Raw genomic sequence first — 26,007 nt, 5'->3', positions numbered from 1 at the left:
GATGGTGTAGTGGAGGAGGATGGTGTAGCGGAGGAGGATGGTGTAGCGGAGGAGGATGGTGTAGCGGAGGAGGATGGTGTAGTGAAGGAGGATGGTGTAGTGGAGGAGGATGGGACAGTGGAGGAGGATGGTGTAGCGGAGGAGGATGGTGTAGTGGAGGAGGACGGTGTAGCGGAGGAGGATGGTGTAGTGGAGGAGGACGGTGTAGCGGAGGAGGATGGTGTAGTGGAGGAGGATGGGACAGTGGAGGAGGATGGTGTAGTGGAGGAGGATGGTGTAGTGGAGGAGGATGGTGTAGTGGAGGAGGATGGTGTAGTGGAGGATGGTGTGGAGGAGGATGGGACAGTGGAGGATGGTGTAGTGGAGGAGGATGGTGTAGTGGAGGAGGATGGTGTAGTGGAGGAGGATGGGACAGTGGAGGATGGTGTAGTGGAGGAGGATGGTGTAGTGGAGGAGGATGGTGTAGCGGAGGAGGATGGTGTAGTGGAGGAGGATGGTGTAGTGGAGGATGGTGTGGAGGAGGATGGTGTGGAGGAGGATGGGACAGTGGAGGATGGTGTAGTGGAGGAGGATGGTGTAGTGGAGGAGGATGGTGTAGTGGAGGAGGATGGTGTAGTGGAGGAGGATGGTGTAGTGGAGGAGGATGGTGTAGTGGAGGAGGATGGTGTAGTGGAGGAGGATGGTGTAGCGGAGGAGGATGGTGTAGTGGAGGAGGATGGTGTAGTGGAGGATGGTGTGGAGGAGGATGGTGTGGAGGAGGATGGGACAGTGGAGGATGGTGTAGTGGAGGAGGATGGTGTAGCGGAGGAGGATGGTGTAGTGGAGGAGGATGGTGTAGTGGAGGATGGTGTGGAGGAGGATGGGACAGTGGAGGATGGTGTAGTGGAGGAGGATGGTGTAGTGGAGGAGGATGGTGTAGTGGAGGAGGATGGTGTAGTGGAGGAGGATGGTGTAGCGGAGGAGGATGGTGTAGTGGAGGATGGTGTGGAGGAGGATGGTGTGGAGGAGGATGGGACAGTGGAGGATGGTGTAGTGGAGGATGGTGTGGAGGAGGATGGGACAGTGGAGGATGGTGTAGTGGAGGAGGATGGTGTAGTGGAGGAGGATGGTGTAGCGGAGGAGGATGGTGTAGTGGAGGAGGATGGTGTAGTGGAGGATGGTGTGGAGGAGGATGGTGTGGAGGAGGATGGGACAGTGGAGGATGGTGTAGTGGAGGAGGATGGTGTAGTGGAGGAGGATGGTGTAGTGGAGGAGGATGGTGTAGTGGAGGAGGATGGGACAGTGGAGGATGGTGTAGTGGTGGAGGATGGTGTAGTGGAGGAGGATGGTGTAGCGGAGGAGGATGGTGTAGTGGAGGAGGATGGTGTAGTGGAGGATGGTGTGGAGGAGGATGGTGTGGAGGAGGATGGGACAGTGGAGGATGGTGTAGTGGAGGAGGATGGTGTAGTGGAGGAGGATGGTGTAGTGGAGGAGGATGGTGTAGTGGAGGAGGACTGCCGCTGCAGGAAGCTGATCAGTCTGAGACCTGTATGATGGAGGTGAGACCAGAATGAAACCACAGCATAGAATGCAGATATTCGGCCATATCCCGGCTTCAGGCTGTGACCCCTCCATCCGTCTCCCTCGTGCCTCGCTGTACGTCCCCCCATACATCCCCCACCATCAGCCGGCGACCATCACCTTTCCTGCACACAGAATTCTTTGTTGCTTTTCCACTTTCCTTTCAGTCTCTTACATAAAATATTATGAGGAATAATCTGTGAAATCGCGTGTGGAGACTTACAGGGCATTGCATAAATAAGAACACCCCAGATTCTTCGTATTGGAATCTATCATGTCGGTCCTAACCCTACAAGCTGCTCATCCTCTGCCACCTTGGCTGCTGCCTATGAACAGCACAGCGGTCGAGATGACTTTGTTATTGGCTGCTGCGCTCTGCATAGGCAGCAACTAAGATGACAAAGCTGACTTCATTATACTGAAGGCTTTGTCTTGACTTTTGCTGAGCGCAGCCGTCGATGACTACCTCAACTCTACTGCTGCGCTCTGCATAGGCACTGGGGATTTGCTCCTTTGTGTCGCCGGCTGTTGGCAGACACTCATCTCCTCACCAGTAGAGCTGGCCGACAGAGTGCAGGAGGGAAGCAAAATTTTGTGGCCATTCCAAAAAAAAAAACCATTTGCACCCTCGAGGTCCCCCCTACTAGACCACCGCACACTTCATGTGCTCCACATATCGTACCCCGGCAGCAGCCAGGCACAACAGACAGCTACAGTTAATAAAGACATAATGGGGGGTGTGATGACTTATGCAATAGCAGGTTGCACAAGTCTGGATGGGCCAAAAAGGTTCCTCTAACTTTAATTAAAAAGCGGTGAGTCAGCAGCTTCTAATTGTTCCACCATTACCTCTGATGGTCACCATAGAGGGGAGCAGGAGGAAGGACGGGGGGATCGGCGCCCCGCATTGTGCCAGAAGGGTAAATATCCTGAGACGCGGCACTGTGATACTTCAGATGTGGAGATATACCGCGAATGGATCAGGCGTGTGGGTGACGCACAATCACTGACAAGCCAGAAACAATAGCAAAAAATATTCCTCCTTATACCCCATTTACACAAATAGAAGCCCCCAACAAAAAACAGCACAAATCAGCCATCATCACAGACAACAGGCCACAAACTAATACAGACCCCAGGCCAGACCTCCACAGTAAAACGGACCCCCCAAAAACTAATACAGACCCCAGTCCAGACGTCTAAATTAAGACAGACCCCCATAAACTAATACAGACCCCAGGCCAGACCTCCACAGTAAAACAGACCTCCATAAACTAATACAGACCCCAGGCCAGACCTCCACAGTAAAACAGACCCCATAAACTAATACAGACCCCAGACCAGATCTCTAAAGTAAAACAGACCCCAAACCAGACCTCCAAAGTAAAACAGACCCCATAAACTAATACAGACACCAGGCCAGACCTCCACAGTAAAACAGACCTCCATAAACTAATACAGACCCCAGACCAGATCTCTAAAGTAAAACAGACCCCAAACCAGACCTCCAAAGTAAAACAGACCCCATAAACTAATACAGACCCCAGACCAGATCTCTAAAGTAAAACAGACCCCAAACCAGACCTCCAAAGTAAAACAGACCCCCATAAGCTAATACAGACCCCAGGCCAGACCTCCACAGTAAAACAGACCCCATAAACTAATACAGACCCCAGACCAGATCTCTAAAGTAAAACAGACCCCAAACCAGACCTCCAAAGTAAAACAGACCCCCATAAGCTAATACAGACCCCAGACCAGACCTCCACAGTAAAACAGACCCCATAAACTAATACAGACACCAGGCCAGACCTCCACAGTAAAACAGACCCCATAAACTAATACAGACCCCAGGCCAGACCACCACAGTAAAACAGACCCCATAAACTAATACAGACCCCAGGCCAGACCACCACAGTAAAACAGACCCCCTAAGCTAATAAAGACCCCAGGCCAGACCTCCACAGTAAAACGGACCCCCATAAACTAATACAGACCCCAGGCCAGACCTCCACAGTAAAAAGGACCCCCATGACTTAATACAGACCCCAGACCAGACCTCCACAGTAAAACGGACCCTCATAACCTAATACAGACCCCAGACCAGTCCTCCACAGTAAAAAGGACCCCCATAAACTAATACAGACCGCAGACCAGTCCTCCACAGTAAAACGGACCCCCATGACCTAATACAGACCCCAGGCCAGACCTCCACAGTAAAAAGGACCCTCATGACCTAATACAGACCCCAGACCAGACCTCCACAGTAAAACGGACCCTCATAACCTAATACAGACCCCAGACCAGTCCTCCACAGTAAAACAGACCCCCATAAACTAATACAGACCCTCATAGTAAAACGGACCCCCCAAAAATAATACAGACCCCAGGTCAGACCTCCAAAGTAAAACGGACCCCCATAAAATACAGACCCTAGGCCAGACCCCCTAACCTAATACAAATCCCAGACCAGACCCCCTAAGTCAGGACGGCAGGAAGCAGCTGCGCGACACAGCGGACGTCCAGCACCGCCCTCAGCGCCATCTCACCTTCTCCTTCCTCCTTGAAGGATTTGGGCTGGGACACAGTGAAGCACTGCATCACCTCGTACCGCTGCCGCAACTCCTGGTTCTCCGAGCCCGCCTCGTCGGGGGGCCGGATCAGCATTCGACAGTTTAAAGTATGGCTGTTCCGTCTGTTGGCTTCTTGGGACCAGGGGGCTCCATTCACTGCAAAGAAGAAAGAAAGGAGCGAAAAACAATAATAATAATAATAAGTGCTAGTGATGGAGGCGGCGAGTCCCAGAACCACGGACTAGATAATAGATAGATAGATAATAGAGAGATAATAGATACTAGATACTGTAGATAATATATAATAGATAATAGATAAATAATAAATAGAAGATAATAGTTGGATGGATAGATAATAGATAGATAGATAATAGATAGATAGATAGATAGATAGATAGATAGACGGATAGATAGATAGATAGATAATAGATAGATAGATAATAGATAGAAGATAGATGATAGATAGATAATAGATGATAGATAGATAATAGATAGAAGATAGATGATAGATAATAGATAGATAGATAGATGATAGATAGATAATAGATAGATAGATAATAGATAGATAGATGATAGATAGATAGATGATAGATAGATAGATAGATAATAGATAGATAGATAATAGATAGATAATATATAGATGATAGATAATAGATAGATGATAGATAGATGATAGATAGATAGATAATAGATAGATGATAGATAATAGATAGATAGATAGATGATAGATAGATGATAGATAATACATAGATAGATAGATGATAAATAATAGATAGATGATAGATAGATAATAGATTAATAGATAATAGAAAATAGATACTGTAGATAATATATAATAGATAAATAATAGATAGATCCGGGATCAGTATATATATAGACTAGATGTTGGCCCGATTCCAACGCATCGGGTATTCTAGAATATGCATGTCCCCGTAGTATATGGACAATGATGATTCCAGAATTCGCGGCAGACTATGCCCGTCGCTGATTGGTCGAGGCACCCGCCATGGCAACCATTATGACATCTACGTCGATACTGTGCCCGTCGCTGAATCAGAAACGTGATATGTCTACGTCCTTTATGACATCATCGTCGCTGTGCCCGTTGCGGATTGGTCGAGGCCTGGCGGCCTCGACCAATCAGACGCGGGATTTCTACGTCCTTTATGACATCATCGTCGCTGTGCCCGTTGCTGATTGGTCGAGGCCTGGCGGCCTCGACCAATCAGAGACGCGGGATTTCTACGTCGTTGCTGTGCCGGTCTCTGATTGGTCGAGGCCTGGCGGCCTCGACCAATCAGAGAGCCGGGATTTCCAGGACAGACAGACAGACAGACAGACAGACGGAAAAACCCTTAGACAATTATATATATAGATATATTTGGTGTCGGCGGTTTCTCACCTAATGATTTGGGCAGCAGGTTCTTGACGAACTGCTCGTGGTCGCCCACGTGGAGGATGCTGTAGATACTGTCCTTCATCAGCTCCTCCTGCTTGTAGCCCAGATAATTGGTGACATTTTCTGAGACAAAGACGATGCGGCCCTCCTGATTCACCACGAAGAAGAACCCGTCCAGAGCCTGCGGAGAGAAGCGGCAGAACGGTGACATAGTATATATATATATACACGTGTGGCTCCGTCACCTCCTGACAGTGTTTAGCGTTTGTTCTTCCGTTTTTCCCTCTAGAATCTCTTTCTCTTCACTTTCCTTGTTTTCTGTAGACTCGTTAGAACACGGACACCATTCACATTACCAGACAATGTCCTGAAAACAAGTGATGCTAAATAAAGGGAACAAGGCATCTCTGACACTGTTTGTTGGTCTTAAAAATGACCTGACGGCAGAATTCCCCGGCTCTGAGCGATTACGGAGATAATCAACTTGTATAAGATGTTTTTCTAATTATTTTAGTTGCTTAAAAAATAACTTTGTAAAAAAAACAAAAAAAAAAAAAAAAACTTTTGTCGACATTTTCTGAGATGCATAGGTTTGTTTTTATTTTGTTCGTTCTTTTCTGCAGTTTTTATTGATTTGATTTTAGGGTAGATAGGACTTTTTGTCACTTTTTTTTTCATAGCTTTTTGTGGAAGTTGTAGTGACCGGAAAATGGACATTTTGTGCTTTTTTTTCTTCTTTTTTTTAACTTCACGGCATTAACATAACTAGTTACTTAATTAATTTTACATTTTGTAAATTGGACTTTGTTTTTGCTTGTTTTAATTTTTAATTGGGGAAAATGCGCTGACTTATAAATAACAATAAAAAAAACAAAATAGTATTTCGTATTGTTGCATCCTAAAATGATACTAAAGTGAGAAAAAGTGAAGATTTTTTTCTAAAAGAACATAAAGAAGATATTCCAGATACTTGGGGTTTTCCGAACAGCTGAGGTTTTGCTACAGTCCAGACACATCTCCTGGTTTGTTACAATGTAACAGGCTGCTTGTCTACACTAGATACAATTGGACCAAACCCTCAGCTGTGAGAAGTATTATATTGGTCTTTATGCCCTAGAACGATGCTATTATTTAGTGACAGCAAGCAGAGGTATGAACCCCCCATGTTGGCCTGGTTGATCGCGGGGCACACAGCTGCTCCTCCGGCGGAGGATGGTGGTTGTTGTGCTGCCAGCGTTATGTCACGGCTGGGAATGCGGAGGACATTCCCCTTCCAGGCCTCTTTGTCTGGCCGGGGGCCTAATACAACAGCATCTAATGTGCCGCGGTAATTATTAACAAGTGCCACCGCCAAACCCGGAAACCACGCGGAAATCTGACATCCAGTCCCTGCACACCGCCGCTCGCAGGGGAACGGTGCGGCCTGGAGCGGAGCACTGCGCTGTTAACTCTGTCCATGCTGACCATGAGCAGTGGTGTAACTGGATGATCATGGGCGCCAATGAGAGGAGCACTGCGCTGTTAACTCTGTCCATGCTGACCATGAGCAGTGGTGTAACTGGATGATCATGGGCGCCAATGAGAGGAGCACTGCGCTGTTAACCCTGTCCATGCTGACTATGAGCAGTGGTGTAACTGGATGATCATGGGCGCCAATGAGAGGAGCACTGCGCTGTTAACCCTGTCCATGCTGACTATGAGCAGTGGTGTAACTGGATGATCATGGGCGCCAATGAGAGGAGCACTGCGCTGTTAACCCTGTCCATGCTGACTATGAGCAGTGGTGTAACTGGATGATCATGGGCGCCAATGAGAGGAGCACTGCGCTGTTAACCCTGTCCATGCTGACTGCTATGAGCAGTGGAGTAACTTGATGATCATGGGCGCCAATGAGAGGAGCACTGCGCTGTTAACCCTGTCCATGCTGACTGCTATGAGCAGTGGAGTAACTTGATGATCGTGGGCGCCAATGAGAGGAGCACTGCGCTGTTAACCCTGTCCATGCTGATTGCTATGAGCAGTGGAGTAACTTCATGATCATGGGTGCCAATGAGAGGAGCACTGCGCTGTTAACCCTGTCCATGCTGACTGCTATGAGCAGTGGTGTAACTGGATGATCATGGGCGCCAATGAGAGGAGCACTGCGCTGTTAACCCTGTCCATGCTGACTGCTATGAGCAGTGGAGTAACTTGATGATCATGGGTGCCAATGAGAGGAGCACTGCGCTGTTAACCCTGTCCATGCTGACTGCTATGAGCAGTGGTGTAACTTGTTGATCATGGGTGCCAATGAGAGGAGCACTGCGCTGTTAACCCTGTCCATGCTGATTGCTATGAGCAGTGGAGTAACTTGATGATCATGGGTGCCAATGAGAGGAGCATTGCGCTGTTAACCCTGTCCATGCTGACTATGAGCAGTGGAGTAACTTGATGATCGTGGGCGCCAATGAGAGGAGCACTGCGCTGTTAACCCTGTCCATGCTGATTGCTATGAGCAGTGGAGTAACTTGATGATCATGGGTGCCAATGAGAGGAGCACTGCGCTGTTAACCCTGTCCATGCTGACTGCTATGAGCAGTGGAGTAACTTGATGATCATGGGTGCCAATGAGAGGAGCACTGCGCTGTTAACCCTGTCCATGCTGACTGCTATGAGCAGTGGTGTAACTGGATGATCATGGGCGCCAATGAGAGGAGCACTGCGCTGTTAACCCTGTCCATGCTGACTGCTATGAGCAGTGGAGTAACTTGATGATCATGGGTGCCAATGAGAGGAGCACTGCGCTGTTAACCCTGTCCATGCTGACTGCTATGAGCAGTGGTGTAACTTGTTGATCATGGGTGCCAATGAGAGGAGCACTGCGCTGTTAACCCTGTCCATGCTGATTGCTATGAGCAGTGGAGTAACTTGATGATCATGGGTGCCAATGAGAGGAGCATTGCGCTGTTAACCCTGTCCATGCTGACTATGAGCAGTGGAGTAACTTGATGATCGTGGGCGCCAATGAGAGGAGCACTGCGCTGTTAACCCTGTCCATGCTGATTGCTATGAGCAGTGGAGTAACTTGATGATCATGGGTGCCAATGAGAGGAGCACTGCGCTGTTAACCCTGTCCATGCTGACTGCTATGAGCAGTGGAGTAACTTGATGATCATGGGTGCCAATGAGAGGAGCACTGCGCTGTTAACCCTGTCCATGCTGACTGCTATGAGCAGTGGTGTAACTTGTTGATCATGGGTGCCAATGAGAGGAGCACTGCGCTGTTAACCCTGTCCATGCTGACCATGAGCAGTGGTGTAACTGGATGATCATGGGCGCCAATGAGAGGAGCACTGCGCTGTTAACCCTGTCCATGCTGACTGCTATGAGCAGTGGAGTAACTTGATGATCATGGGTGCCAATGAGAGGAGCACTGCGCTGTTAACCCTGTCCATGCTGACCATGAGCAGTGGTGTAACTGGATGATCATGGGTGCCAATGAGAGGAGCACTGCGCTGTTAACCCTGTCCATGCTGATTGCTATGAGCAGTGGAGTAACTTGATGATCATGGGTGCCAATGAGAGGAGCACTGCGCTGTTAACCCTGTCCATGCTGACTGCTATGAGCAGTGGAGTAACTTGATGATCATGGGTGCCAATGAGAGGAGCACTGCGCTGTTAACCCTGTCCATGCTGACTATGAGCAGTGGTGTAACTGGATGATCATGGGCGCCAATGAGAGGAGCACTGCGCTGTTAACCCTGTCCATGCTGATTGCTATGAGCAGTGGAGTAACTTGATGATCATGGGTGCCAATGAGAGGAGCACTGCGCTGTTAACCCTGTCCATGCTGACCATGAGCAGTGGTGTAACTGGATGATCATGGGCGCCAATGAGAGGAGCACTGCGCTGTTAACCCTGTCCATGCTGACTGCTATGAGCAGTGGAGTAACTTGATGATCATGGGTGCCAATGAGAGGAGCACTGCGCTGTTAACCCTGTCCATGCTGACCATGAGCAGTGGTGTAACTGGATGATCATGGGCGCCAATGAGAGGAGCACTGCGCTGTTAACCCTGTCCATGCTGACCATGAGCAGTGGTGTAACTGGATGATCATGGGCGCCAATGAGAGGAGCACTGCGCTGTTAACCCTGTCCATGCTGACTATGAGCAGTGGTGTAACTGGATGATCATGGGCGCCAATGAGAGGAGCACTGCGCTGTTAACCCTGTCCATGCTGACTGCTATGAGCAGTGGAGTAACTTGATGATCATGGGTACCAATGAGAGGAGCACTGCGCTGTTAACCCTGTCCATGCTGACTGCTATGAGCAGTGGAGTAACTTGATGATCATGGGTGCCAATGAGAGGAGCACTGCGCTGTTAACCCTGTCCATGCTGACTGCTATGAGCAGTGGTGTAACTTGTTGATCATGGGTGCCAATGAGAGGAGCACTGCGCTGTTAACCCTGTCCATGCTGATTGCTATGAGCAGTGGAGTAACTTGATGATCATGGGCGCCAATGAGAGGAGCATTGCGCTGTTAACCCTGTCCATGCTGACTATGAGCAGTGGAGTAACTTGATGATCGTGGGCGCCAATGAGAGGAGCACTGCGCTGTTAACCCTGTCCATGCTGATTGCTATGAGCAGTGGAGTAACTTGATGATCATGGGTGCCAATGAGAGGAGCACTGCGCTGTTAACCCTGTCCATGCTGACTGCTATGAGCAGTGGAGTAACTTGATGATCATGGGTGCCAATGAGAGGAGCACTGCGCTGTTAACCCTGTCCATGCTGACTGCTATGAGCAGTGGTGTAACTTGTTGATCATGGGTGCCAATGAGAGGAGCACTGCGCTGTTAACCCTGTCCATGCTGACCATGAGCAGTGGTGTAACTGGATGATCATGGGCGCCAATGAGAGGAGCACTGCGCTGTTAACCCTGTCCATGCTGACCATGAGCAGTGGTGTAACTGGATGATCATGGGCGCCAATGAGAGGAGCACTGCGCTGTTAACCCTGTCCATGCTGACTATGAGCAGTGGTGTAACTGGATGATCATGGGCGCCAATGAGAGGAGCACTGCGCTGTTAACCCTGTCCATGCTGACTGCTATGAGCAGTGGAGTAACTTGATGATCATGGGTGCCAATGAGAGGAGCACTGCGCTGTTAACCCTGTCCATGCTGACTGCTATGAGCAGTGGAGTAACTTGATGATCATGGGTGCCAATGAGAGGAGCACTGCGCTGTTAACCCTGTCCATGCTGACTGCTATGAGCAGTGGTGTAACTTGTTGATCATGGGTGCCAATGAGAGGAGCACTGCGCTGTTAACCCTGTCCATGCTGACTATGAGCAGTGGAGTAACTTGATGATCGTGGGCGCCAATGAGAGGAGCACTGCGCTGTTAACCCTGTCCATGCTGATTGCTATGAGCAGTGGTGTAACTGGATGATCATGGGCGCCAATGAGAGGAGCACTGCGCTGTAACCCTGTCCATGCTGACCATGAGCAGTGGTGTAACTGGATGATCATGGGCGCCAATGAGAGGAGCACTGCGCTGTTAACCCTGTCCATGCTGACTATGAGCAGTGGTGTAACTGGATGATCATGGGCGCCAAAGAGAGGAGCACTGCGCTGTTAACCCTGTCCATGCTGATTGCTATGAGCAGTGGAGTAACTTGATGATCATGGGTGCCAATGAGAGGAGCACTGCGCTGTTAACCCTGTCCATGCTGACTGCTATGAGCAGTGGAGTAACTTGATGATCATGGGTGCCAATGAGAGGAGCACTGCGCTGTTAACCCTGTCCATGCTGACTGCTATGAGCAGTGGAGTAACTTGTTGATCATGGGTGCCAATGAGAGGAGCACTGCGCTGTTAACCCTGTCCATGCTGACCATGAGCAGTGGTGTAACTGGATGATCATGGGCGCCAATGAGAGGAGCACTGCGCTGTTAACCCTGTCCATGCTGACCATGAGCAGTGGTGTAACTGGATGATCATGGGCGCCAATGAGAGGAGCACTGCGCTGTTAACCCTGTCCATGCTGACTATGAGCAGTGGTGTAACTGGATGATCATGGGCGCCAATGAGAGGAGCACTGCGCTGTTAACCCTGTCCATGCTGACTGCTATGAGCAGTGGAGTAACTTGATGATCATGGGTGCCAATGAGAGGAGCACTGCGCTGTTAACCCTGTCCATGCTGACTGCTATGAGCAGAGGCGTAACTTGTTGATCATGGGCGCCAATGAGAGGAGCACTGCGCTGTTAACCCTGTCCATGCTGACTGCTATGAGCAGTGGAGTAACTTGATGATCGTGGGCGCCAATGAGAGGAGCACTGCGCTGTTAACCCTGTCCATGCTGATTGCTATGAGCAGTGGAGTAACTTGATGATCATGGGTGCCAATGAGAGGAGCACTGCGCTGTTAACCCTGTCCATGCTGACTATGAGCAGTGGTGTAACTGGATGATCATGGGCGCCAATGAGAGGAGCACTGCGCTGTTAACCCTGTCCATGCTGACTGCTATGAGCAGTGGAGTAACTTGATGATCATGGGTGCCAATGAGAGGAGCACTGCGCTGTTAACCCTGTCCATGCTGACTGGTATGAGCAGTGGAGTAACTGGATGATCATGGGCGCCAATGAGAGGAGCACTGCGCTGTTAACCCTGTCCATGCTGACTATGAGCAGTGGTGTAACTTGTTGATCATGGGCGCCAATGAGAGGAGCACTGCGCTGTTAACCCTGTCCATGCTGACTGGTATGAGCAGTTGCCTAACTTTTTGATCATGGGCGCCAATGAGAGGAGCATTGCGCTGTTATCCCTGTCCATGCTGGCTATGAGCAGTGGTGTAACTGGATGATCATGGGCGCCAATGAGAGGAGCACTGCGCTGTTAACCCTGTCCATGCTGACTGGTATGAGCAGTGGCGTAACTTGATGATCACGGGCGCCAATGAGAACGCTCCAACGTGGCCCCCAAATATTACAAGTTGGTCTTTTCACTGTTTGGGCCCCTTAGGCTCCAGGGCCAGGGTGTGACTACAACCCCTGCATCTACTGTCAGTTACGTCCCCGCACAGGAGTATTATGCAATTAACCCTGTTCATGCTGCACACAGGAGCACTGAACAATAAAAAAAGAGGGGGCCTCATCTGCAGCATTCAGAAGCACACTGCTCCTCTGCCTCCTGCTTGCTGGAGGACTGTGCGCCTCTGATGACTGACAGCTCGGGCTGGTGACCTGTAGCTTCGGAGGAGCCCAGGGCACTGAGCCTTGGCTGCACCAGGCGATCCTCCGTCAGATTGAGGGCAATGAGCTGCAAGTGAATGGTCGCTCCGTCCTTGAGAATTGCGAGACTCCTCGTGGTTACCAGCAATTTGTAATTTTATTCATTAATGAAGAGGAGACAACGCTGATAACCCTGTCCCTGCTGCACCGATATCTCCTGCCCGCCCAGCCGCTGCTTGCAGGGGAAGGATCGTTCATGTCGCCCCAGAATCTGGGCCCACAGAGAGAATTCCTGCAAAATATCTCTTATTTCAGCAGCAGAAATGCGCCCTCCTCATGGTCCGAAGTGGAAAACGGATTTCTCCTGCTGAAAACAAAGATGATGGGAGAGTTCAAAGTGGCCAAGGTCCATGTGAGGCGCTCACCTAGCATATCCTGTACCTCATACCCCAGCATTGTCTACACCCAGTGGAACCCGTACCCAAGCATCTCCTACCCCCAGTGTACCCGGTAATCAATCATCTCCTACCCACACTGTACTCCATACCCAAGCATCTCCTACCCCCAGTGTATCCCGTACACCCAAAATCTCCTACCCCAGTGTATCCCGTACACCCAACATCTCATACCCCAGTGTATCCCATACACCCAACATCTCCTACCCCAGTGTATCCCATACACCCAAAATCTCCTACCCCAGTGTATCCCATACACCCAACATCTCCTACCCCAGTGTATCCCGTACACCCAAAATCTCCTACCCCAGTGTATCCCATACACCCAACATCTCCTACCCCAGTGTATCCCATACACCCAAAATCTCCTACCCCAGTGTATCCCATACAACCAACATCTCCTACCCCCAGTGTACCCCATACACCCAACATCTCATACCCCCAGTGTATCCCGTACACCCAACATCTCATACCCCCAGTGTATCCCGTACACCCAACATCTCCTACCCCCAGTGTATCCCGTACACCCAACATCTCCTACCCCCAGTGTATCCCTTACACCCAACATCTCCTACCCCCAGTGTATCCCGTACACCCAACATCTCCTACCCCCAGTGTATCCCGTACACCCAACATCTCCTACCCCCAGTGTATCCCGTACACCCAACATCTCCTACCCCCAGTGTATCCCGTACACCCAACATCTCCTACCCCCAGTGTATCCCGTACACCCAACATCTCCTACCCCCAGTGTATCCCGTACACCCAACATCTCATACCCCCAGTGTATCCCATACACCCAAAATCTCCTACCCCAGTGTATCCCATACACCCAACATCTCCTACCCCCAGTGTATCCCATACACCCAACATCTCATACCCCCAGTGTATCCCTTTCACCCAACATCTCATACCCCCAGTGTATCCCGTACACCCAACATCTCCTACCCCCAGTGTATCCCGTACACCCAACATCTCCTACCCCCAGTATATCCTGTACACCCAACATCTCATACCCCCAGTGTATCCCTTACACCCAACATCTCCTACCCCCAGTGTATCCCGTACACCCAACATCTCATACCCCCAGTGTATCCCGTACACCCAACATCTCCTACCCCCAGTGTATCCCGTACACCCAACATCTCCTACCCCCAGTGTATCCCTTACACCCAACATTTCCTACCCCCAGTGTATCCCGTACACCCAACATCGCCTACCCCCAGTGTATCCCGTACACCCAACATCTCCTACCCCCAGTGTATCCCGTACACCCAACATCTCCTACCCCCAGTGTATCCCGTACACCCAACATCTCCTACCCCCAGTGTATCCCGTACACCCAACATCTCCTACCCCCAGTGTACCACGTACACCCAACATCTTGTGTACCCTGTATCCCAGCATCTTGTACCCCATACCTCCCCAGTGTACCCTGCACCCCAGCATCTCGTATCCCCAGTGTACTAAGTACACCAGCATCCCGGCTCATAATCCCTGACCACTAGGGGGTGCTATCCGGTGACTTTTTTTTGTATAATCATTGACCTGTAGTTGATCATGTGATCAACAAAAATGTAAATATATTTTATATTTAAAACCCCTCCCCTACAAAACTAATGCTGTGCAGCATGCCCAGAGGGTGGGGTGTGACACAGGTATTTAAAAAAACACCTAAAAGCTGCGCTGCGCCCGTTCGGCCTCACACCATGCATTTCACAGGGCACCGCTGTCATCTCATGTGCTCCTTTAAGACTAGAACTTTATCCAAGTTGTGGTGTGACTTCCCCTTTAAGCCGCTGTCTCCTGTGCCATCCCTGAGGGGCGGCCCTGCTGGCAGCCCCCGATCACACACCTGACTGCTGGCAATTAGAGAGGTGAAGAGCTGCTCCACCGACTCCATTATTTCATCCGCTTCAATTATCCTGCTTTTAAGAGCGCGGCGAAGATTTACATGTGTAATAATGTGCTGGTGGGAGACATCCCCCCGTATACAGCGCCGCATCCAGAGATCATAGCGGTGATACACAGATATAAGGATATTCACAGGTTGTCTATAGAGAAGAACGCCAAATATATCTGTATCCAGAGAGCTGGAGAGCGTGTGCATATCATAGATATTTCTATATATTCTACAGATACAAAGAATATACACCAAGATAGGAAAGAACATATCTATCTCTATATCTATGATAGAATACAGATAGATAATAGATATAATACAGATAGATAGATAGATAATAGATAGATAGATAACTGATAGACAATAGATAGATAATAGATAGTAGACAGACAATAGATAATAGACAAGAGAGATAATAGATAGATGATAGTAGATAGACAATAGATACGGTAGATTAAATAGATAATAGATAATAGATAGACAATAGATAATAGACAATAAATAGATACTATAGATAATAGATAAATGATAGATAATAGATAGATAATAGACAGACAACAGATAGACAATAGATACTATGGATAGATGATAGATAGATAATCATGACATGAAATCAGAATAAACCTTTCCCGTTTGAGGACAATTAGAATTACCATAATTATTAATATTTGCCAAATGCCAGAATAATGAGAGAGAGAATGTCTAAGGCATTTTTATTACTTACTGCAAAGACAAAAGTTACTATGCCTTTAAACAATTCTGGACTGCCCATGTGATGATGTCATGTGTTTGGAAGCTTCTGATAGATTTTTTGGCAACATCTGAGTTAATTAGAGACACACCTGTGGATGTATTTTAATGCACACCTGAAACACACCGCTTCTTTGTGTAGCATCATGGGAAAGTCTCAAGAAATCAGCCAAGATATCAGGAAGAGAATTGTGGACTTGCACAAGTCTGGCTCATCATTGGGTACAATGTCAAGATACCTGAAGGTGCCTCGTTCATCTGTACAAACAATTACACGCAAGTACAAACAAGATGGGAATGTCCAGTCATCACACCGCTCAGGAAGGAGATGGGTTCTGTGTCCCAGAGATGAACGTGCTTTGGTCTGATGTGCATATCAACCCAAGGACAAAAGCAAAATACGATGAAGATGATGGCGGAAGCTGGTAAGATTGTGTCAATATCCACAGTGATACAAGAACTGTATCAACATGGGCTGAAAAGCCACTCTGCCAGGAAGAAGCCATTACTCCAAAAGAAACATAAAAAAGCCAGATTAATGTTTGCAAATACACGCAGGAACAAAAGACTTTAATCTTTGGAGACATGTCCTGTGGTCCGATGAATCTAAAATTGAACTTTTTGGGCATAATGACCATCGTTACGTTTGGAGGAAAAAAAGGAGAAACTTGGAAGCCTAAGAACACCATCCCCACAGTGAAACACGGTGGTGGCAGCATCATGTTGTGAGGTTCTTTTGCTGCAGGAGGGACTGGTGCCCTTCACAAAATAGATGGCATCATGAGAAGAGAAAAATATGTGTCAATACTGAAGCAACATCTCAACACATCAGTCAGGAAGATAAAGCTCAGGCAGAAATGGGTCTTCCAAATGGACAATGACCTGAAGCAAACTGCCAAAATGGTGACAAAGTGGCCTCAGGATAACAAAGTCAATGTTTTGGAGCGGCCATCACAAAGCCCTGATCTCAATCCTATTGAAAATATATGGGCAAAGACAGGTGTGAGCAAGGCGACCTACAGACCTGGATCAGTTACACCAGTTTTGTCAGGAGGAATGGGCCCAAATTCCGACCAACTATTGTGAGAAGCTTGTGGAAGGAAATCCCAAACGTCTAACCCAAGTCATTCAGGCTAAGGGTAATAGTACCAAATACTAATGAAATGGATGGAAACTTTTGAGTTTGCAGTAAGTAATAAAAATGCCTTAAAACATCCTCTCTCTATCTCATTATTCCGGTATTTGGCAAATAATAAGGGTATGTTCACACGTTCCTGATTTCCCTCCTTTTTTTTTCAGGACTGAAACCGCAGCTCTTTGCAGAAAACGCAGGTCCTTTTTTTGGGTGCCTTTTTGGTGCGTTTTTTGGTGCGTTTTTTGATGCGTTTTTTTATGCAGTTTTCTATGCAGAGTCTGTGTGTTTTCTAGGAAGTTTTTTAGGGTTAAAATGGCTGAAAATACCCTAACCCTACCCCTAACCCTACCCCTAACCCTATTCTAACCTTAGTGGAAAAAAAGATGGCGGCGCCCAGGGAGAAGACGGCCGGACGGACACCGGGAGGCCGGGTAAGTATAAGGGGGGGAGATGAGGGCACGGGGAAGGGGGCGTCGGAGCACGGGGGGCAGCCACACTGCAGCGGTTCTGCACCACAAACCGCAGTAAAACCCGCAGATATATTTTTCATCTGCGGGTTTTACTGCGGGTTTGACCTCACAATGGAGGTCAATGGGTGCAGAACCGCTGCAGTTCCGCAAAAAGAAGTGACATGGTACTTCTTTTTTACCGCGGCTATTCAGCGCAGCTTTTTTTCCCCGATTCCCGCATCATGTGCACAGTGGTTCCTGTTTTCCATAGGGTACAGTGTACTGTACCCTGCATGGAAAACAGCTGCGGAGCCGCAGCGGGAAAATTGCGGCGGTTCCGCAGTAAAAAACGCACTGTGTGAACATGGTCTAATAATTATGGTAATCCTAATTGACCTAAAAAGGGAAAGGTTTATTCTGATTTCATGTCAGATATTAGGAAAAACCTCGGAGCAGGCACACCCCGCACCATTGATTCTCTTTGGGGCCGCTGGAGTTCTGTGCTCTTCTACCACCGGCAGTCTCATGGGGAATGAATGGAGGTCGATCACGTTCCCCTCTGCTCCATTCAAGCCCAATTCCCAGACCCCTGTTCTCGGGATTGCGGAGGGTCCGAGCAGTCAGCCCCCCAGTAAAATGTCAACCTTGCTGCTGTGAGTATTGGATAAAAAATTACATTTTTTTTCTCGGAATAACCTTTTAATCATTGTATAATGATATTTTTTGAACTTTCCAATATAATTGGTAAACTCTTCTCACTTGTCACAACCTCTGCTTGCTGTCGGAGAATAGAAATGTAGTAAAATTCTATCCAGAAGCTGAAAACACAAGAGAATAGTTTTTCTGTTACATTGTAACAGGGAAGAGACATGGGAACGTGGCCTAAAATCTGCCCCCGTGTCATCCCCCGCCATGGCGGTCTACACCTGTGCTCCTGCCGAGCTGACCATATCGCTGCCATGAGAGCGCGACAAGGTCTCCGCCAGCACGTGCTACACTGTGATGACACCGCAGCTTGTGTGCTCACGAGTCAAGGACTGATCTGTCACCTGCCCACGTCCTCCGTTATCCACAGACGTCCTTCTCCTGCCTGCCACACGCCTGATTAACCCTTCCCGGGTCACTATCACAAAGAACACACGGAATCTGCGCTATACTCCACTCACAGCCAAAGCTGCAGCAAAACCTTGCTTCTCAGCGCCGCCCCCTGCTGGTTCAGTGTCTGCACATTTTCCATATAATCTCATGTATAAAGTAAGAAGTGACAACGAGAAAAACCCCAGGGGGCTCCGAGATGAGCTGCAATCCGCTGATCGAGGGTCCCGAAAGCCAAAAGACCCCCTCTCCCTCCAGACTGGCAATCAATACCTGAGAGATGGTGTAAGTCTATAAAGTACTGAGAGCGACAGAAGACACAGACAGGAAGCGACGTGCCAGTCACCGTGAACGTGGCCTTAGTGACTCGCTGACGATGCTGGTTGCTAAGCAACAATTATTCCGGCACAAGATCCAGACGGAGACGTGATACAAAGTAACAAGACAAATCTGACCAATAGCAACGGAGGACCGTCAGCTGCAGACACAAGTATATATATATACTACAGGATCAGTAATGTAATGTATGTACACAGTGGCTGCACCAGCAGAATAGTGAGTGCAGCTCTGGGGTATAATACAGGATGTAACTCAGGATCAGTAATGTAATGTATGTACACAGTGACTGCACCAGCAGAATAGTGAGTGCAGCTCTGGGGTATAATACAGGATGTAACTCAGGATCAGTAATGTAATGTATGTACACAGTGACTGCACCAGCAGAATAGTGAGTGCAGCTCTGGGGTATAATACAGGATGTAACTCAGGATCAGTCATGTAATGTATGTACACAGTGACTGCACCAGCAGAATAGTGAGTGCAGCTCTGCAGTATAATACAGGATGTAACTCAGGATCAGTCATGTAATGTATGTACACAGTGACTGCACCAGCAGAATAGTGAGTGCAGCTCTGGAGTATAATACAGGATGTAACTCAGGATCAGTAATGTAATGTATGTACACAGTGACTGCACCAGCAGAATAGTGAGTGCAGCTCTGGAGTATAATACAGGATGTAACTCAGGATTAGTAATGTAATGTATGTACACAGTGACTGCACCAGCAGAATAGTGAGTGCAGCTCTGGAGTATAATACAGGATATAACTCAGGATCAGTAATGTAATGTATGTACACAGTGACTGCACCAGCAGAATAGTGAGTGCAGCTCTGGAGTATAATACAGGATGTAACTCAGGATCAGTAATGTAATGTATGTACACAGTGACTGCACCAGCAGAATAGTGAGTGCAGCTCTGGGGTATAATACAGGATGTAACTCAGGATCAGTAATGTAATGTATGTACTCAGTGACTGCACCAGCAGAATAGTGAGTGCAGCTCTGGAGTATAATACAGGAGGTAACTCAGGATCAGTAATGTAATGTATGTACACAGTGGCTGCACCAGCAGAATAGTGAGTGCAGCTCTGGAGTATAATACAGGAGGTAACTCAGGATCAGTAATGTAATGTATGTACACAGTGACTGCACCAGCAGAATAGTGACTGCAGCTCTGGGGTATAATACAGGATGTAACTCAGGATCAGTAATGTAATGTATGTACACAGTGACTGCACCAGCAGAATAGTGAGTGCAGCTCTGGGATATAATACAGGATGTAACTCAGGATCAGTAATGTAATGTATGTACACAGTGACTGCACCAGCAGAATAGTGAGTGCAGCTCTGGGGTATAATACAGAGTGTAACTTGTAGATTGTGAGCCCTTGCGGGCAGGGTCCTCTCTCCTCCTGTACCAGTTGTGACTTGTATTGTTCAAGATTATTGTACTTGTTTATTATGTATACCCCTCCTCACATGTAAAGGCCATGGAATAAATGGCGCTATAATAAATAATAATAATAATAATAATAATAACTCAGGATCAGTAATGTAATGTATGTACACAGTGACTGCACCAGCAGAATAGTGAGTACAGCTCTGGGGTATAATATAGGATGTAACTCAGGATCAGTAATGTAATATATGTACACAGTGACTGCACCAGCAGAATAATGAGTGCAGCTCTGGGGTATAATACAGGATGTAACTCAGGATCAGTAATGTAATGTATGTACACAGTGACTGCCCCAGTAGAATAGTGAGTGCAGCTCTGGAGTATAATACAGGATGTAACTCAGGATCAGTAATGTAATGTATGTACACAGTGACTGCACCAGTAGAATAGTGAGTGCAGCTCTGGAGTATAATACAGGAGGTAACTCAGGATCAGTAATGTAATGTATGTGCACAGTGACTGCACCAGCAGAATAGTGAGTGCAGCTCTGGAGTATAATACAGGAGGTAACTCAGGATCATTAATGTAATATATGTACACAGTGACTGCACCAGCAGAATAGTGAGTGCAGCTCTGGGGTATAATACAGGAGGTAACTCAGGATCATTAATGTAATGTATGTACACAGTGACTGCACCAGCAGAATAGTGAGTGCAGCTCTGGAGTATAATACAGGATGTAGCTCAGGATCAGTAATTTAATGTATGTACACAGTGACTGCACCAGCAGAATAGTGAGTGCAGCTCTGGGGTATAATACAGGATGTAACTCATGATCAGTAATGTATGTACACAGTGACTGCACCAGCAGAATAGTGAGTGCAGCTCTGGGGTATAATACAGGAGGTAACTCAGGATCAGTAATGTATGTACACAGTGACTGCAGCAGCAGAATAGTGAGTGCAGCTCTGGAGTATAATACAGGAGGTAACTCAGGATCAGTAATGTAATGTATGTACACAGTGACTGCACCAGCAGAATAGTGAGTGCAGCTCTGGGGTATAATACAGGAGGTAACTCAGGATCAGTAATGTAATGTATGTACACAGTGACTGCAGCAGCAGATTAGTGAGTGCAGCTCTGGAGTATAATACAGGAGGTAACTCAGGATCAGTAATGTAATGTATGTACACAGTGACTGCACCAGCAGAATAGTGAGCGCAGCTCTGGGGTATAATACAGGATGTAACTCAGGATCAGTAATGTAATGTATGTACACAGTGACTGCACCAGCAGAATAGTGAGCGCAGCTCTGGAGTATAATACAGGATGGGATCAGTGATGGACGTATCCTTTAACATTACACATATAACATAGTAACATAGTAACATAGTTAGTAAGGCCGAAAAAAGCCATTTGTCCATCCAGTTCAGCCTATATTCCATCATAATAAATACCCAGATCTACGTCCTTCTACAGAACCTAATAATTGTATGATACAATATTGTTCTGCTCCAGGAAGACATCCAGGCCTCTCTTGAACCCCTCGACTGAGTTCGCCATCACCACCTCCTCAGGTGGTCCACAGTCCTATGAGACACACAGAGCCCGCAGTGCTGGTAGCAGAGGTTCTTACCTCTAGGAGGAGAGGGCCCAGAGACTCCTTCTCTATGACTCCTCCGCTGCTGGACGAGATATCGGACTTCTGGACATCGTCATCGGCACCCGGCGCTTTCTCTGTAGGAAAAGAGTAAATCGGCATCAGATCAGGACATGCGGCTCAGTGTCGGTACAGCCCAATCCACGGCTGTGGTCACATACAGTATATACCTGTGAATATACTGTATATATATATTCTTCCAATGCTGAAACTTTCTATGCTGTAATCAGAAGTTTGGGGGTTGCAGGTGACCAGACAACAAGTACCAGTAATCTAAAAATGACTAATTACATCCTTCAGCTGAGGGTTTGCTACAATTGTATCCAGTGCAAATTAAAAAAAGTGTTTTTTTTTTTTTTGCCTAATAGTTTGTTACAATGTATCTGTGCCGAATGCTCCCATTCACTGACAGTAAGCAGAGATCTTAAATGGTTTATTCGATTTTTATAAAACTTTTAAATGATCGAAATACACAGTAATCTGTCCAGTTCTGCAGGGCTACACATCAGGGCTGTGGGAAAGCTGGGTGACTGCTCGTCTATGAGCTCGGCATAGATGGGAATTCATTTTCCCGTTTCAGGCGCTGCAGATTAGACAGTCGGTAAAACATCCCTCCTCTCGGATGAGGCAGAAGTGTCGGCGGCGCCCACAGACAGCGCCACTTACAGTAATGGACTTAAATACTAAATTTCATTAGATGCCAATCTGGAAGTTTCTACCTTTTAAAAGCTCTCGCTGCAATACCCGGGAGACCCCCGCGGAATACATTACTGAGCGGGACCGGGGGAGCGCAGAGATCCACCGCCTCAAGGTTAGCAACGGGAACTCCGCAATCAGGAATTAAAGGAGAACGCACCCAAATATCCATGAGTGACAGAGAGATAATAGATAGATAATAGATAGTACATAATAGATAATACATAGATGATCGATAATAGATAATATATAGATAGATAGATGATAGATAATACATAATAGATAATACATAGATGATAGATAATAGATAATATATAGATATAGATAGATAATAGATAGATGATCGATAATAGATAATATATAGATAGATAGATGATAGATAATAGATAATACATAATAGATAATACATAGATGATAGATAATAGATAGATAATAGATATAGATAGATAATAGATAGATGATGGATAAATTGATAGATAATATATACCGTAGATAATAGACAGATACAGATAGATAATAAATTATAGATAGATAAATTGATAGATAATAGATAGACACACTTGGGACATTTTACAAGTTTTCCCACCTACACAGAATGGAGAGGTCGTTAATTTTTATGGTAGATACACTTCACCTGTGAGAGACAGAATCTAATAATAAAAGCCAGAAAAATCACATTGTAGGATTTTTACTTAACTAATTTGCATTTTATTACATGAAAAGTATTTGATACAATAGATACAACAGAACTTAATATTTTTACAGAAACCTTTGTTTGCAGTTACAGAGGCCAGACGTTTCCTGTGGTTCTTGACCAGGTTTGCACACACTGCAGCAGGGATATTGGCCCCCTCCTCCATACAGATCTTCTCCAGATCTTTCAGGTTTCGGGGCTTGACCAGGTTTGCACACTTCAGCAGGGATATTGGCCCCCTCCTCCATACAGATCTTCTCCAGATCTTTCAGGTTTCAGGGCTTGACCAGGTTTGCACACACTGCAGCAGGGATATTGGCCCCCTCCTCTATACAGATCTTCCCCAGATCTTTCAGGTTTCGGGGCTGTCGCTGTGTAACATTGAGTTTCAGCTCCCTCCAGAGGTTTACTATTGGGTTCAGATCTGGAGACCGGCTAGGCCACTCCAGGACCTTGAAAGGCTTCTTAGAGAGCCGCTCCTTAATTTCCCTGAGTTTTGCGTCATTGCCATGCTGGAAGCCACGATCCATCTTCAATGCTCTTCCTGAGGAAAGGAGGTCTTTGGCCAAAATCCGGCGCTACATGACCCCATCCATCCTCCCTTCAATACGGTGCACTCATCCTGTCCCCTTTACAGATGCTTCCCCCACCATGCTTCACGGTTTGGATGGTGTTCGTGGGGTTGTACTCATCCATCTTCTTTCCCCAAAACACAGCGATTGGAGTTGATACTAAAAAGTTCTATTTTGGTCTCATCTGACCCCATGAGCTTCTCCCATGCCTCCTCTGGATCATCCAGATGGTCATTGGTGAACTTCATACAGGCCTGGACATGTGCTGGTGTGATCGGGGAACCTCGCGTGCCTTGCAGGACTTTTATCTATGACGGCGTAGTGTGTTACTAACGGTAATGTTGGAGACTGTGGTCTCAGCTCTCTTCAGGTCATAGATCAGGTCCTCCTGTGTAGTTCTGGACTGATTCCTGACATTTCTCAGAATCCTCCTTACCCCACGAGTCGAGATCCTGCATGGAGCCCCAGACCGAGGAAGATTGTCATTCTTCTTGTGTTTCTTCCATTTTCTAATAATTGCGCCAACATTTCTTGCCTTCTCACCAAGCTGCTGCCTAATGTCCCGTAGCCCATCCCTGTCTTGTGCAGGTCTATGATTTTGTCCCTGGTGTCCTTAGACAGCTCTTTGGTCTTGGCCATGGTGGAGAGGTTGGAGTGTGATTGAGTGTGTGGACAAGTGTCTTTTATACCGGTAACGAGATCAGACAGGTGCAATTAATCCAGGTAATGAGCGCAGAGTAGGAGGCTTCTTACAGGAAAAACTAACAGGTCTGTGAGAGGCAGAATTCTTGGTGGTTGGTCGGTGATCAAATACTTATTTAATGCAAATAAAATGCAAATTAATTATGTAAAAATCCTACAATGTGATGTTCTGGCTTTTATTTTTACATTCTCTCTTACGATAATAATTACAGCTCTCTCCATTCTTTGTAGGTGGGAGAACTCGCAGAATGGGCAGAATATCAAATACGTATTCTCCCCACTGTAGATAATGATGCAGGGTCTGTGGGGATGAGGGGCGGGGGGCACCCAGGGTGGGGTACAGATATTCTATATTATACGGCGGAGTCTTCGATATAGCAGAGCTGAGTTGTCTTTGTGCCGTTGGGGGTCTCGTGTTATCGGGGGCTTTTCTCCGGCCACTTTTCTGTGTCTGGACACTTGATACTGGGATATTCCGCTTTATTCCGCTTTTTCTCCGCACGTTTACAATGATAAGTCGCAGGCTCGATCACACCGCTCCCTTCATCCACTTATGGGGCGAGATCGGTGTGAAATCACCCACAGTCGCACCAACGTTTTGATAACAGAATCAGAAGCGCAATGTCAGCTCTGCTACATCCCGGTAATGATCGGTGCACCGAGGCTGCCGTCTCCGGTAAGTCTCCGGTAAGTGACCGCACAGGCGGGAGCGGGGTGCCGCGTTCTGTCGCGGGCGATGATGAGGGTAGCCATCCCGATCCGTGCATACCTCGTGGATTGTGCCGCCATGTGAAGCAGCTGGTGAGAATGCCGCCGTCGGCTGAGGCCTGGGACGTGCCAGAACATTACATAACCCGGCAGCGTGCGGCGAGCTGGGTGCCAAGACCCTGCGGAGGGCGGGAGTGTTGTGACACATCAGGGTGGTCTGGAGGAAGACGAGCCGTGATTGTAGGGAAGAGGAAGGAATGGCGGAAGCTCAGGAAATCCTGCTGCGGCCGGCTATTTTGGGACAGGCCGACGGTTTATTTCAGTGTTGAGGGAGACGGGCAGCGCCAAGAGGCTCATAGACAACACATACAGCGGGCACCATGCCAGGCTAAAGGAGAGGGGGCTCCACAGCAAACACTACTGGAGGCAAGTGCCAACATTCAACCGAAAGTATGTCACAAGACTGATCATACACCCAGCGCCCCCCAAACACACTGTACCCCTGAGGTCCCTCCGTTCACTATCCTGTGCCCGCTCTGTGGACGTAGTGCACATTTGGCCTCCACCATTCTCAGGTCACCACCATAATCATTATGGGTGAGGAGGGCGCAGTAGTGGTCCGCTCGCCCCACTATGCTGTGCCCGAGTTCTACGCCCCCCGGAATGAGCCGAGTGCCCATCTGCTCTATGGACCCAGAGGCTG

General features: G+C 47.6%; 1 protein-coding gene across 7 annotated transcripts in view; it reads right to left on the bottom strand.

Annotated features, from left to right (window-relative positions):
* The window catches only part of NCOA1 (nuclear receptor coactivator 1), a 391,964-nt gene that overhangs the window by 103,330 nt on the left and 262,627 nt on the right, over positions 1 to 26,007 (bottom strand). For all 7 annotated transcript variants that reach the window (XM_069728421.1, XM_069728418.1, XM_069728417.1 and 4 more), the window contains exons 4-6: positions 21,909 to 22,009; positions 5,536 to 5,713; positions 4,110 to 4,289 (exon numbers count right to left, since the gene is read on the bottom strand). In XM_069728421.1, the coding sequence (XP_069584522.1) occupies positions 4,110 to 4,289; positions 5,536 to 5,713; positions 21,909 to 22,009 (459 nt within the window). The remainder of the gene's footprint in view (positions 1 to 4,109; positions 4,290 to 5,535; positions 5,714 to 21,908; positions 22,010 to 26,007) is intronic.

This window comes from Ranitomeya imitator, chromosome 5 (genome assembly GCF_032444005.1).
Source record: "Ranitomeya imitator isolate aRanImi1 chromosome 5, aRanImi1.pri, whole genome shotgun sequence".
Lineage (NCBI taxonomy): Eukaryota > Metazoa > Chordata > Amphibia > Anura > Dendrobatidae > Ranitomeya > Ranitomeya imitator.
Note: the sequence above shows the minus strand (reverse complement) of the source record. Positions and strands in the feature narration are given on the sequence as shown.